Source organism: Paralichthys olivaceus, chromosome 1 (genome assembly GCF_024713975.1).
Source record: "Paralichthys olivaceus isolate ysfri-2021 chromosome 1, ASM2471397v2, whole genome shotgun sequence".
Lineage (NCBI taxonomy): Eukaryota > Metazoa > Chordata > Actinopteri > Pleuronectiformes > Paralichthyidae > Paralichthys > Paralichthys olivaceus.
The window spans coordinates 23,382,943-23,396,945 of NC_091093.1; the positions used below are offsets into that span (position 1 = coordinate 23,382,943).

The 14,003-nt window shown below is 43.7% G+C and overlaps 1 protein-coding gene and 1 long non-coding RNA gene across 2 annotated transcripts in view; one reads left to right on the forward strand and one right to left on the reverse strand.

Annotated features, from left to right (window-relative positions):
* Positions 1 to 14,003, forward strand: part of LOC109643871 (protein TANC1-like) — a 35,080-nt gene that overhangs the window by 18,332 nt on the left and 2,745 nt on the right. Inside the window, exons 11-28 of the mRNA XM_069525670.1 lie at positions 364 to 595; positions 1,431 to 1,597; positions 4,114 to 4,422; positions 6,440 to 6,640; positions 6,848 to 6,951; positions 7,068 to 7,176; positions 7,535 to 7,657; positions 8,055 to 8,291; positions 8,530 to 8,739; positions 8,953 to 9,034; positions 10,254 to 10,387; positions 10,472 to 10,595; positions 10,693 to 10,868; positions 11,494 to 11,620; positions 12,006 to 12,035; positions 12,120 to 12,211; positions 12,377 to 12,523; positions 13,844 to 13,944. Coding sequence (XP_069381771.1) covers positions 364 to 595; positions 1,431 to 1,597; positions 4,114 to 4,422; positions 6,440 to 6,640; positions 6,848 to 6,951; positions 7,068 to 7,176; positions 7,535 to 7,657; positions 8,055 to 8,291; positions 8,530 to 8,739; positions 8,953 to 9,034; positions 10,254 to 10,387; positions 10,472 to 10,595; positions 10,693 to 10,868; positions 11,494 to 11,620; positions 12,006 to 12,035; positions 12,120 to 12,211; positions 12,377 to 12,523; positions 13,844 to 13,944 — 2,705 coding nt within the window. The remainder of the gene's footprint in view (positions 1 to 363; positions 596 to 1,430; positions 1,598 to 4,113; positions 4,423 to 6,439; positions 6,641 to 6,847; positions 6,952 to 7,067; positions 7,177 to 7,534; positions 7,658 to 8,054; positions 8,292 to 8,529; positions 8,740 to 8,952; positions 9,035 to 10,253; positions 10,388 to 10,471; positions 10,596 to 10,692; positions 10,869 to 11,493; positions 11,621 to 12,005; positions 12,036 to 12,119; positions 12,212 to 12,376; positions 12,524 to 13,843; positions 13,945 to 14,003) is intronic.
* On the reverse strand, positions 4,445 to 6,902 carry LOC138407867 (uncharacterized). The gene is made up of 3 exons (XR_011241186.1): positions 6,778 to 6,902; positions 6,446 to 6,658; positions 4,445 to 5,113 (listed from the first exon to the last, which is right to left on the reverse strand). It is a non-coding gene; the product is annotated as an uncharacterized lncRNA (long non-coding RNA).

Genomic DNA, 14,003 nt, shown 5'->3' on the forward strand with positions numbered 1-14,003 from the left:
AACTGCTGCAGACAAAGTTGCAGGACTTCTCATAATCCAGATTGAGAAATGTAAAGAAATAGGTTTAAAACACAGGTTGAAGATGTGTTAATAGTTTCAGGTTCTATATTCAGACTTGAGGTTTAGAGGCATTAGTTGTTTTAACCTCATGATCTGATTTTGAAGCCTGTGTGTTACTTATGAGTGACTTCTTCTTTCACCTTTGACTTTTATTTTCCCACTGCTAAAGTTCTATTTCTATAATGCATTTCTATCTTGACCATTAACAGTAACATTTATTGAGACCTGAATACGCTAAGTTTGTGTGATACAGAAAAGCAGCTATATGTTCCTTCTTTCTAACCTGCATCTTTCTCCCACCAGGTGGTCGCCTACCACTTCTGTCAGGCCGACAACACCTACACCTGCCTGGTACCTGAGTTTGTGCACAGCGTTGCCGCCCTGCTGGCCAGAGCACCACAACTTAGCCCATACAGGGAGCTGCTGGTTCAAGAGCCTCATCTACAAAACACACTCAGCCTGCGATCCTGCGTCCAAGACCCCATTGCTGCCTTCCGAAAGGGAGTCCTGGAGCCGATAGCCAGCCTGCGCAAGGGTAATGAAGTCTACACACACACACACATGCACACACACTTTATACAAATGTGATCTCTTTAAATTTAAAGAGATTTTAAAGTTTAAAACAGAATCAGTTTTAAGGTGGAACCTGTCTCCTCACCTCACCCTGCAATTAGGGAGCTTGCTGCCATCTCCTGAGTGAAATAGCCTGTTAATGACTCAGTGATGGGCCCACAGATTATTTTTCCCTCGTTAAGGTCAATGATTTGAAGCAGTGTAGTGTGTGAAACAGATGTTAGATCATTTACATAGGAAATGATGAGTGGTTTTTTTTGCAAAGGTGAATCATCAGCATCCCTCAGGATTTCAAGGTCACAAAACACTCTGGGGTGGTCACGAATGTTCCGGACACATTCACCAGCTCAATTCCTCATGAGTTAGTCAGTCAGTTAGATTGATGTGTTATTACGGCCGGGCCCTCCACTCTGGGTAGAGGAGTGTTTTGTCTGCTCCATCTCTATTTAGCAGGTCAGTAAAAAATGGAGAGCCCTTGTGCCTAAGTGTATGAGTCCTCACAGGCTTCCAGGGAAACACTGACGGCTCAGATAATGCGAACCATGATGGATATGTTCTGTTTCCAGCTAATAAACAACAATGGCCTCTGGCCGCTTTCAGCAGAATATGATAAATATCAACAGTTGATGCTTTTCTAGACATATCCTGTGCAGGAAACAATGCACCATTTTTTAAACCATCAACGACCTAGCATAAAACTGTGCTCCATTCTTCTTAATTTCATGCTCTTTAATGTGACTTACCAGGTGTCTGAATGTGCTTCAACCTCAGTTTTCTCTTTTTTTATGTGTATTCAGAGCGGAGGCTGCCTGAAGAAGACTACATCATATTGGTCGACAGCCTTAATGAGGCAGAGTTCCATAAACCAGACTATGGGGACACCATCGCCACGTTCATCACCAAAATCATCTCCAAGTTTCCACACTGGCTCAAATTGGTGGTCACAGTCCGGACAGGCCTCGTGGTGAGTGAGACTTTTTTTTTTTTACATTACATGCACATAAAAATAGATTTTCTGGGTCCTGGGAAAATGTTGTAAATGAAAATCCTTTCTGGTTTATAAATTAATAATGAGAAGAGTAATAATTGACCTAATTCTTTTTTGGGTGAATGTTTTTTTGTTTTTTTTGGTGCAGTGCAACAGTTGACCAGCAGCAGTAAGACTGTCTGGTGGCACCCTATCCATCTTTATCATTGTATTAATTAGAGATGTGCAGATCAATGTTAAAAAATATATTATTATTATAAGAAGTAGTAGTAGTAGTAGTAGTAGTAGTAGTAGTAGTAGTAGTAGTAGTATTGTTGTGTTTAAAGTTACATGAGACTGTAGCAAACCAAACATTTCATAATAAAAGAGTAATGAATATAAAAATGCATTGGATTTAAATGTATTCCAAAGCAATTTATATTCTCATCCACACAAGTGAAGGACTGCAGATTGCTATGGCAACTGCTTTAATGTTTTGAATATCCAGTGCTCAGCAATGCATTACACCTCTAGTAAATTGATTTTTATGCATGAGTTCAAGAATAATAAGAGAGTCAGGACCAATGTTTATCTTTGTGGAACTGTGTGATTACCAATTAATTAATTAATTAGTGCTTTGAAATCTGGATCAATACTTGGTTTAGTGATGTGGGTCAGATATCAGTTAAGTGAATTACTGGAGTTTCGGTGCCCAATTATTCTTTCCTCTCTGCAGCACTTTTATTATTGCCCTTCGAGCAGCTAGCTAAACCTTGACAGGTGAACAGTGTACAATTTAATTAGATTAGAGCTATGTCATCGATAAGATAAAGGTGAGTAAAGTGAGGAAATTAAATTTTGTAAATTGGTTGAACTGACCTTTTAAAGGTACAGTTTGTAGAATTTAGTGATATCTAGTGTTGAAATTGCATGTTGCAGCTGAACACCCCTCACCTCACCCTCTCCCTCCTAACATGAAAAAGAAACTGTGGTAGACTTTAATTGTCATAAAAACTCAAAAGGTGTTAAGTTTGTTCAGTCTGGACTAATGTAAAAAACATGGCGGCCTCCGTAGAGAGGGTCCCCTCGATGGAAATATAAAGTATTTAAATATAAAGGACCTTTTCTGGAGTAAAGAAAACTACAATTCATACAATTTAGATGAAATGAACTAGTGAAAACATCATGAGGATTATTCTACATTAAATTTCTGCCAATAGTTCCCTTTCACCTAAATCTTACACACTGGACCTTTAAGTCTCAGCCTCCCTCTCATCACCTGAATCAGAGGTATTCCCAGTATCTGCATCTTCCCTCTCAGCTCCATTCACTGACTGTCTACTTTTAACGTTGTGCTTTTACTGTCGTGGTATATAGACAATGTGGCTTTCGGCACTGTTGAGCTCTCCAGTCTGATGTATTTTCTCAATCCGGTCAGTAATCCCACCAACCAGCAGACGCATCTGTCCAGTGCCAAAGCCAAGTCTCCAAATGCTGCATGGATTACTCCCTGAATGGATGGTAATACTACAGAGAGTCTGCTGGGGAGTCTGGAGCTTGACAGGAAGCCAGGCAGCCAGCCAGGCAGTTATATAATTGGATTAGTGTTTGAGAACACACAAAACACATTTGGGGTCACTTTCCTCATGATGCATTTGAAGCAAACATTAAATATGTAAAGATGGAAGAGTCCCGCTGTTGTTGCACCTTTCGTATCCCAGCCTTTTCACCAGCCATTTAACAGGAAGCGCTTACTCATGTGTAACAACCTGGATAACACTCGTGAAAAGTTGTAGCGGAGCGCAGTCCGCGGACCCAAGTCAATTACTTGTTGTTAAACCAAAATGTCATTCTTTATTAACGAGGAGCTGAGCCGCAGTAACACGGGCCCTTTTTGTGATCCGTCATAGCTGGTTCTGGCCGGTGTGGAGCAGTTGAGGATGGCATGAGAGCAGATGAAATGTGAATCTGAGAGATGCCTGTGAGCAATGTTGGAGCTTGAGTCATTGTCACACCATTTACTGTACTGTATCCCATGGCTCTGTGTGAGTCAGCCGCAACAGCATCTGAGGAACGGGGCCTGATTTTGGTGCTTTTAGTTTGTCCTTTGCTAATGCACCAAAGACACGCCACCTACAATTCTGTGAATGCTCGGCTGTTCGTGCCCGTGCGTCAGTTTTATGCCCCCCCCCCCATCCATTGGTTTGTTTGTCAGCAGGATTACACAAAAACAACTGAATGGATTTCCATGAAACTTGATAGAGGGGCGGGCCATGGACCAAAATAAACCATTTAATTTTGGTGTGGATCTAGATTTAAATCCCTCCTTTTACATTTTCAATCACTTTCCTTGCAAGAAATAATGCATGGATCTAGATAAACAAATCAAGCATATACAGGGGACTGATACCATATCTCTGTGTGTGTAACTTGGTGCAGCTTGATTGACTTAAGGGGGACTGCTGGCCTTGCTGGAGGTGTGCGCTCTACTGATCTGTTTTCTTCTTCTGCAGGAAATCACCACCCTCCTTCCCTTCTCTGGCATCTCTCTGGACATCCTGCCCGACAGCAGTGACCTGGGAGCGGACCTCAGCGACTACATCCATCACCGGGTCAGCAGCAGCACCCAGGTCGCCTCCAACGTCACCACGCCAACAGGCTCTGCCCCCGATCCGCTGATCCTCAGCAAGTTCAGCAGCCACCTGTCAACACGGAGCCACGGCTCCATCCTTTATCTTCAGCTGACCCTGGACCTGTTCCACAAAAGTCACCTGGCTCTGAAAGGAGGAAACTACCTGGTGGTGCCTGTCTCCCTGTCAGAGGTCAGGAAATGTAGCACTGATTTCCAACAAGCATTTGTTTTCATCTGTGTTCATGACATTTTGTGGACGGGTGGGACATGATCCAAGTTCCAAAAATTGAGCAGATCCGGATCAGGGGGTGGATCTGGATCAGGGGGTGGATCCAGATATCGTTTTTTAACCTTCTTTAACATTATGAGACAGTTTTTCATTTCTTCTACATTGTTGTTGATTTCCCAGAGAATAATTCAAAGATCTCAATGAGAAAAATCAGCCATATTTAGGTGAACAGTATATATGAGTGTGGGCAGTTTTGTGCATGCAGATCCAAATAAATCTAGATCTAGTGAATTTAAATGTGGTTTAAAAAGCTTAATCTAATAGATTAATATTTGAAACATCCATAATTGCACTTAAAGTTGTAGCGTGTTATGCTTCATCTAACCAAAAGTTTATTTTCGAAACCACCATGTGTGTTTTATGAAGTGATCAGATTCACATAGCAATAAATTCTCTGGAGCTATAAAGACACATCTTACCTTGAGTGTATTTTTGGACCCGCCCTCGTCGTCCTCCTTATCTGATCAGGTTCCCGGTCTTACACTTGTCAATCATCCTGGGTGAGATCGCTCGCCCGAGCATGAAGCAATCAGCGTCTATAAACTCCCACAAAAGATCCACAGGCAACCACCATTGTTCGGCCATGTTTCACCTGAACAAAAGAGAAAAGGTGCACTTAACACACTATTCAAATTAATACAAGATGTAAAATAATGAAAGGATCAACGCCAGAAAATAGCCCACAGTGGCTGAAGTAAATGGCAGGTGTGTCATTAATGATACATAATCATCTCATTTAAATGGGACAACAGAAGAGCAAGTGTCAAACACACAAAGGCTCAGAAACGGGACGATTTAATGATGGGATAATGGAAGTGAAAAAGCTTGCATAAAGGTGTGTTAAAAATGTGGTCACAGTTCAATATGAGAGTTTGTGTAGAAGTAGTTCATGGATAAGTTCGTAATATTTATCATTTAAACCGCTTTTAAAGAAAAATGTAGCTTTGTTTTTCTTTTCTTTCACTGTTGTTATCACCAAAACTTAATTACATCATGATTTCATCTGCGTTTGTCTGTTAGTTAGCAGCATTACGCAAAAACTACCAGACACATAACCACGAAACTTGGTGAAGGATGTGTTGAAGGTTAGGAAACAACCTTTGGAGTTCTGGTGTGAATCCAGATCAGAGAACGGATCCAGGATATTTTTTTTTCTTTAACGTTGCAAAATAGGACGTATTTGTCACATTTTTGTTTAACTCTCAGAGAATAATTAATGGATCTTGATAAATCAATGGGATCCTCATCAGAAAGTTGCAGGTTTTACTTCCAGTTAGTAACATTGTGAAGTTCCAATATAATTGAGTTTGAGAGATGTGAACTGGAAGCTCCAATCGCCATGACACAAACGCCTGATATTTAAGAACTGATGATTTGATCATTTTACACTTTTAAGGTCAAATAGAAGATCATTGCCAAGGCCCGACTGTCCCATTTTATTCTATCAATACACACCAAAGCACACACACACACTTTTACAAGTCAGCTCCCAAAGTGTGCCGTTTTTTTTCTCTTCAAGATCCATTTATTATTATATTAAAGTGGCACAAATATCAAAGCACACAATGTTAGAGTAAATATTTTTTTTAAATCTGCTGTTTGTTCGGATTCAAATATTTAATGTGTTCTTTCTTTGACCGTGTCACATCCTTCCACCAAGTTTCATGGAAATCTGCTCAGTGGTTTTTGCGTTCGACAAACAAACAAAGAATCTCAGTGCTGGTCACATCCACAGAAAATGAGTGTAGGTGTGAACAATCAGCAACAGACTTTTACATTTTTAATTTTGATGAAAAATTGCACATTTCAGCTTCAAATAAACTATACAAAAATAATAAGCAGTTGGTGGTAGAATATAAAGTCATCACAGTGCGACAGCTTCATTACCAACACACGCTAACCTCTGAATATCTGACAGGTGTACCTGCTGATGTGTCGTGTGAGCTTTCCGGATAAAGAGCTCTTTGAACGGATTCTCCCGGTGCTAAATGTGGCGCTGGCTTCTCTGCACCCACTGACTGATGAGCAAATGTTCAGGGCACTGAATGCAGGCTGTGTGAGGGGGGGGCTGGAGTGGAAGGACTTCCAGCAGAGATTAGACAGCCTGGCTGGATTCATGGTAAGACTCCTGGTATGACTGCACGGAAGAGAACAGAATGATTCAAGCTTTTGTTTGGTTTGAATGTTGTGTTTGTTTTTGCTGTGAAATAAATAACTGACATGGACGAATGTATAGTTTTAATCTAAAAGACTAACTGTCTCTCTGTGTCCTGGGGTGTGGCATGTCGAGTAATGGAAGAACTGTTCTGCATCTATTTGTTTGCAGGTCCGACGCAGGGATGGCACACGGATGCTGTGTCATCCCTCCTTCAGAGAGTGGCTGGTTTGGAGAGCAGACGGAGAGAGCACGGACTTTCTTTGTGAGCCAAGGTGAGCCCAGAAGTCACACATGTCACACAGCAGAAGATTCTTAACATGGATATTTTAAAAAGTGGATAAGTGCTTGCCTGATTTTGTAAACCATTCCTGTGTGTGCATGTCCACAGGAGTGGCCACGCCCTCCTGGCCTTCATGTTCTCCAGACAGGAGGGCAAACTGAACCGGCAGCAGACCATGGAACTGGGACACCACATCCTCAAGGCTCACATATTCAAGGTACTTGTATATTATACTGTAACTTGTAATGTAGGTTTAAGACCGGACCTGATTGACAGGAGGCTTCACATAAACAACATCCTGAATATAGCTGCTGAGAAACACACAAACAGTAGTGAACCTCTGTTCCTACCATCACCCACACACATTAGCACTACTCATATACATAAAACGCCCACAGTACAGTGAATGTTATACTGTTTGCATGTGCACCTCGCAATCTGTACATACTGCTTTTCTCCTGGGACGCAATTCAAATTCTGCTCCACAGATCTCATCTGAGCAAGTTTAATCTCTTCCTCTCTCTCTCTCTCTCTCAATCTCTCTGTTCATCTGTGTCTCTGTCAAACACTCACAGGGACTGAGTAAGAAGACGGGCGTGTCCTCCAGCGTTCTTCAGGCCATGTGGGTGAACTGCAGCACAGACAGTCTGTCCGCTGCGCTGGCCTCCCTGAGGAACCTGTACACACCCAACATCAAGGTGACACACACACACGCTGAAGAAAACCAAATATTCTAGAGTGGCATTCAGTAGAGGTGATGTGATCTCGCAATGTTAAAGGGATAGTTCTCAAAAAAATGAAAATTCACTCATTGTCCACTCACCGCTATGCCGATGGAGGGTGGGCGAAGTGTCTGAGTCCACAAAACACTTTCGGAGTCTCAGGGCTAAACAGCGCTGCAGCCAAATCCAAATCAATGAAGTTCTGGTGACCACTTCGTCAAACGTAAACACACCTGATGACATCACACGAGCAGTATGGAGTTTTTTTTTTTACATTTGAAAAAGTGGCCACCGTTTTCTTCATTGTTTCTTCTATCATGGAAATAATAATCTTCTACACAGAGATACACAACTCATTATATTCATCCTGCAGGTGAGTCGTCTGCTGATGCTGGGTGGTGCCAGTGTGACCTGGTGCACAGAGGTGGTGGGTCGTGCCCCCATCCTGGCTGTCCACGCCCACCTGGGCCACTTGGAGATGGTCGCTCTGCTGCTTGAGATGTGGGCTCCTGTGGATGGGACCACTGACAGCGGCATGACGCCCCTCTGCCTGGCCGCCGCCGCAGGACACGTCGACATCGTCAGCCTGCTCTGCAAGAAAGGAGCCAAGGTCAGTGTCTGTGCAGGGAGGGGGGGGTGGTGCATAATCACAATGGTGTAACACTCGTTTCTCTGCACCTTCAAAACAATGATATCCCCCAAAACCCCAATGTTCAGCACTCAGCACAGTTCGAGGATCTATTCTGGGAGACAGATGACACAAACAGGACTGATCTAGGTCAGAGTAATAAAGGCACTGGCCTGGTTCAGCGTTTGTTAAGTCCTTCTGTGTTGCCCCTCTGTGCCAGGTGGGCCACGCTGATAAGAACGGCCAGTGTGCACTGGTCCACGCTGGGCTGAAGGGCCACGCAGAGATCATCAACATCTTGCTGGGCCAGGACTGGGGAGCGGAGAGCAACGCTGACCCCCAGCAGCCCAACAGCAGCGAGACAGAGACTGGGAGAACACAGGCAGCCCAGCAGGCGGTCACGGCTGCAGCAAGCGTGGGACACACACAGGTACGCATCAGATCAACGTCCTAATGACATCTGTGCCACTCTGCTGAGAGGAGTTTGTTCATGTGGAGCATGACGCCCGTCCTTTCTTGATGTAAAAGATTTATTAAATTCTGTTTGCTCTCTGCTGTGGTCAAGGTCTGTGGAAGCTTTTTTTTTTTTTTTTGCACAGCAAGCCAACAATACAGAGGACTGTGAAATTGTGTTTTCCTGCAGGTGGTGAGGAGCTTGCTGGACTTGAAAGACGAACAGCTGGCAGTGCAGATGGACGCACACGACTCTCTCTGGGGAGAAACGGGTGCGATTCTCCTATCAGTCAGATAAATTTAGCTTTCTCACCTCTTTCTGTCCATCAGCGGGGTTCTCGAGCCACGCTCAAGGGCGTTGGGGTTGAATTTCAGACACACTGGAGCTCTGTACAGTGAATAGATACTGAGCAGCCAACGTGCATGTGGAAGCTCTGTGAATACAATAGATACCCACAGTATTATGATGTCAGGAGGCTCTGGTTGATATCAAATCATTGATGCAACTGTAAATACTTGTTTCACCCGAAGCGGAGCCTCACACATATCACACAGAATATCTTGTCCGGCCACATTCGTAGCATCTAAAAAGCATCAGTTATTCAATTGTAATACTCTTACCGCTGTCACAGATGTGATAGCGCAGCTCGCAGAATTCTGTTAGGTCCATTTCCTGAAAGCACGTTGGATGAAGCCTGTATCTGCCTCCTGCTCCATTAGAGAGCAATTCTATTACACAGACCCCTTCAGTGGTGAGACAGAAAAAAAAGTGAGAGCATAAAACATTCATGTTTGCATGATGCAGCACCGGGGCTTTGTGTTTTGTGTGTTTAGGGTCTGTATCATTGGATTACAGTCCATTTGCACAGATACAATGATCAGTCAAAGAAACATGTTAAAGTCTGATTACAGAACAAAGGATTCTTCTTCTTCAGGGATCAGAATTACTGAAGGCAGCAGTGCAGACCGTGCACACTGGTTATTAAAGCTACTTCTCTTTTAGTAAGAACATTATTTTCCATGCACGTATTTAAAACACCAGCTTCTCTAACCTTGTTGCTATTTTCTGCAGTTGTGCAAAGTCACCTTAAACAAATACATCTAAACTGTTGTTTTTTTTAGGTTAGTGAATGACATCAGTTCCTTCTCTCAACCTCCAGCTGCTCAATGAGCTGAGCGACATATTAACAGAAAGACTAAAGCCCCATTTGTCAAAGTAACACAGGCTGGTTAAGGAGGGTGCCACTCATCCATCATGTGCAGAGTTATGGTTGGAGAGAATCTTATTTCTTTTATATATATATATATATATAGAAACTGTGTTAAATGTCAACAGATAATACAACATCTGTGTTGGATTCGACTAGATGGAAATACGCTGTCATGATTTTCTCTCTGCTCCTCACTCCTGCTTCTTCTTCTCCCCTAAATGTGTCAATTACATATTCTCCTCCGCCTCGTCGTCTCATCTCGATGCCGACCCCCTGTCAGTGCTGAGCGCGGCAGCAGGGAGAGGGAGGATGGAGATATGTGCGCTCCTCGTGGAGCAGGGGGCAGGGCTGGAGATACCAAACCGCAGAGGAATGGTCCCACTGCTCAGTGCCTCCAAACACGGACACACACAGGTGGGGAGGAGTCTGAGTGCGTTTTATCTGTTCTGTCTTTTTTGTTTTCTATTTCTTTTGGAATAATCTTCCTCTTCTTCAAAGGTTGCAGAGTTGTTGCTGAAGCAAAGCGCAGACATCAATGTCAGTGACAAGCAGGGGCGCACTGCACTGATGCTGGCTGCCTCCGAGGGCCACACAGGCACTGTTGAACTCCTGCTGTCAAAGGGTGAGAGCCCCCCCCCCCTGTCACCAGGGATGTCCAAGTATGTTTGATGAATGCACTTGAATTGCAGAACCATATTTGTGTTGTTTTGTGGTCCCAGGGGCGTCTTTGTCTGCTGCTGATCAGGAGGGGCTGACTGCCCTGAGCTGGGCCTGCCTGAAGGGACAGAAAGGTGCGGTGCAGCTTCTGGTGGAGGCCGGCGCAGACCTGAACCAGCCGGACAGACAGGGGCGGACGCCTCTCGATCTGGCTGCTCTGAACGGGGATGCAGACACAGTGGGTTTCGTGCTGTTATTTAGATGTTTGATCATGTTTTATTCATCCATTCATCATATTCATCAGCGGATCCATGTGAGGGTCGTGTGGGGAGCTGGAGCCAATCCCAGCTGACATACAGAGACAAACAAGCATTCACATTTACACCTACACTACATTCAGAGTCTCCAATGTACTGCAATCCACATGTCTTTGGACTGTGTGAGAAAAACCACGCAATTAAAGGCAGAACATGCAAACTCCACACAGAACCGGGATTCAGACCGGAAACCTTCTTGCTGTGAGGCACTGTGAGATGGTGCTAATCACCACTACCCCTGTGCCGACCTCGATCATGTTGATAATGTAAAAAAAAATCACAGCTATTGAAAGATAAGCAAAGTAAAAGATATAATTATCTTATGACATGAAAATGCATTTTAATCTGTTTTAGACAAATATTGTGATGATCATTTTGGATTATTTCTAATAATCGGCGGGAGCTGGTTTAAAAGTGTCCGATGATCAAAACCATCAGGATCTGTTATTGTTGTCAAGCGTTCGGAGTCTAATCAACAAATGATTAAAACACTTCCTTTTCCTTTTCACCGCTGCATAATGTTGTTATTGTTCCATGTGTGTTCAGGTGCATTGCCTGGTGGAACACGGAGCGGTGCTGGAGAGAGACAACAGCACCAGAGGATCAGACCGGGCGACCGGCTGCCAGAACCCGGCCCTGGTGGCCTCGCTGCTTAAGAAAGGATCCAAAGCAGGTACAAACAGTATCACAGCAGCCCTGCAGTAAATTACATTTTATATTCCAAACATTTAACATTATACGACACAGTTTAACAGCTCCACAAACTGCAGGACAGCTTGTGGCATTAGTAGTTGTTGAATAGCTTCTCTAGAGTGTATTCACACAGTATCTGAATAAATGAAGACTCAGCTCATATGGATTGATTTGTATCATGCTACACTTTGCATCTGCACACTCTGCATGTGTATATTTGTCTACTTCCATATAGTATATTGTTACTGTTTATTCTGCAGCACCTGCAGTTTTACATCCACCGCTCTAACTCTCTCTTCACCTCTCTCTCTGTCTCTCTCTCCCCACCTCCCCCTCTTCGGTCGCTCTCCTTCATTAACCGAAAGGCTACAGAACGTCTCTGCATGATCGATCAGGTACATGATTTATGTAAGACACAAAGTAAAAGAGGCAAGCCGAGCCAGATGATATTAAGACAAATATTTGTGCCACTCCATCAGGTCATGCTACGTGGGCTATGGCTTCTTCCAAACCAGACATTCTCCTCATCCTGCTGCAGAAGCTGATGGAGGAAGGGAACATGCTTTACAAGGTAGGTGAGGATGAATGTTATGAACAGTGTGCTGGTGCTGTGAGGGTGTGGCACACCTTGCAGCCTTCAATTTGAATAAACTTATATGATCCTGTGGATTAATCAAAAACTGTCCCTTCCCTCTTGCTGTCCGTTTTATTTCTCCACCTCTTGTGTGTTTCCCAGAAGGGACGTATGAAGGAGGCGGGCCAGCGGTACCAGTACGCCCTGAGGAAGTTGCCACGTGAGGGTCAAGGAGAGGAGCTGAAAGGGCTGAAGGAGCTGCGGGTCTCCCTTTATCTCAACCTCTCCCGCTGCCGCAGGAAAACCAACGTGAGTTCCCACAGCGGCATCAAACAGTTCATGCACTATTTAACAGCAGCCAGTTTATTAGACACCGAGGGCTGGCAAGGCAAGGTGGATGGTTCCTTAAGATTTATAATTTATCTGAATCAACATGAAAAAAAGATGAAATCAGTACCCGTACAGCTCACTGTGGAAATACCTCTTGCTTTTCATGTCTGCCTGGTAAACAGAGAGACGGTGGTGTGAGACCTGGAAGCAGGTGGTGACATAATGAATAACGGTGCCGTTAGTGCAGAGATAGATGTGTGTGGCCCGCAGCCAGGTTTGGAACCCACCCTGGTGATGACAGACGTCCTAACAGACTGTGTAAAAATGCCATCCTTGGGGTCACTGTGGCTGATGAATAATGGAGCAGATAATTCGATGTGATAAGGCCAAGCGCATACCTTCTATGTGTCTCTGCGGGGGGGTGGGGGTTATTTACAGTGGACGTGAGAGCGCTCTGGATAAATCCACGTATCATATCAGAACGCAGGCAGCAACCCAGCACAGAGACTACATGATACCATCATTAAACATTCAGCAGCAATGTTCACAATCTCACATCAGAGGCTGCCATTTTGACCTCGCTCTCAAGGACAGAAGCACCGTGTTTGTGTCATTAAATATTCACCTGAGAGCGATGATGATGATGATGATGATGATGATGAGCAGTAAAAACCTGCAGGAGCTCTGTCTGTTTCTGTCCCCCTCTTCCTCCTCCTGGAGGGATCGCCACGTGACGTCTGTTTTATTAAACAAGCTTCGATCTTTAGATCCATACAATAAAGGAGACGGAAATCACAGTCACAGATTTGTTTCTACAGGACAAACATTCCCCAGTTTTTCCTCAGGGTTTGTTTTTCTATGTGTGCTCTGTTTAAGGTTTAACGGTAAAGTGTGTAAGATTTAGGTGAAAGGAATCTATTGGCAAATACTGAATATAAAATAATGCTAGTGATGTTTTCACTAGTGTGTTTCATCTAAATTATACCAATTTCTTTCTTTACCTTAGAATGGAACCTTTATATTTACATACTTTATATTTACATCAGGAGCGGGTCCTCTCTGCGGAGGCTGCCATGTTTGTTTTTTTAACAGTAGCCCAGACAGGACAAACTAAACACCTTTTGAGTTTTTATGGCAACTGAAGGCTGCCACAGGTTCTCTTTCATGTTTGGAAGGAGAGGGTGTGATGAGGGGTATTCAGCTGCAACATGCAACTTCACCACAAGATGTCACTAAATTCTACACCCTGAACCTTTAATATTAAATACTAAAAATACTTTTTCTCATCTGAAATCACAGGATTTCGGTTTAGCTGAGGAGTTTGCAACAAAGGCCTTGGAACTCAAACCCAGGTCTTATGAAGCACATTATGCCAGAGCACGCGCCAAAAGGAGCAGCAGGTACAACAAAATCAACTGGAGTATTTCATTTCATTTTATCACTTTTCATTTTTGCTCAA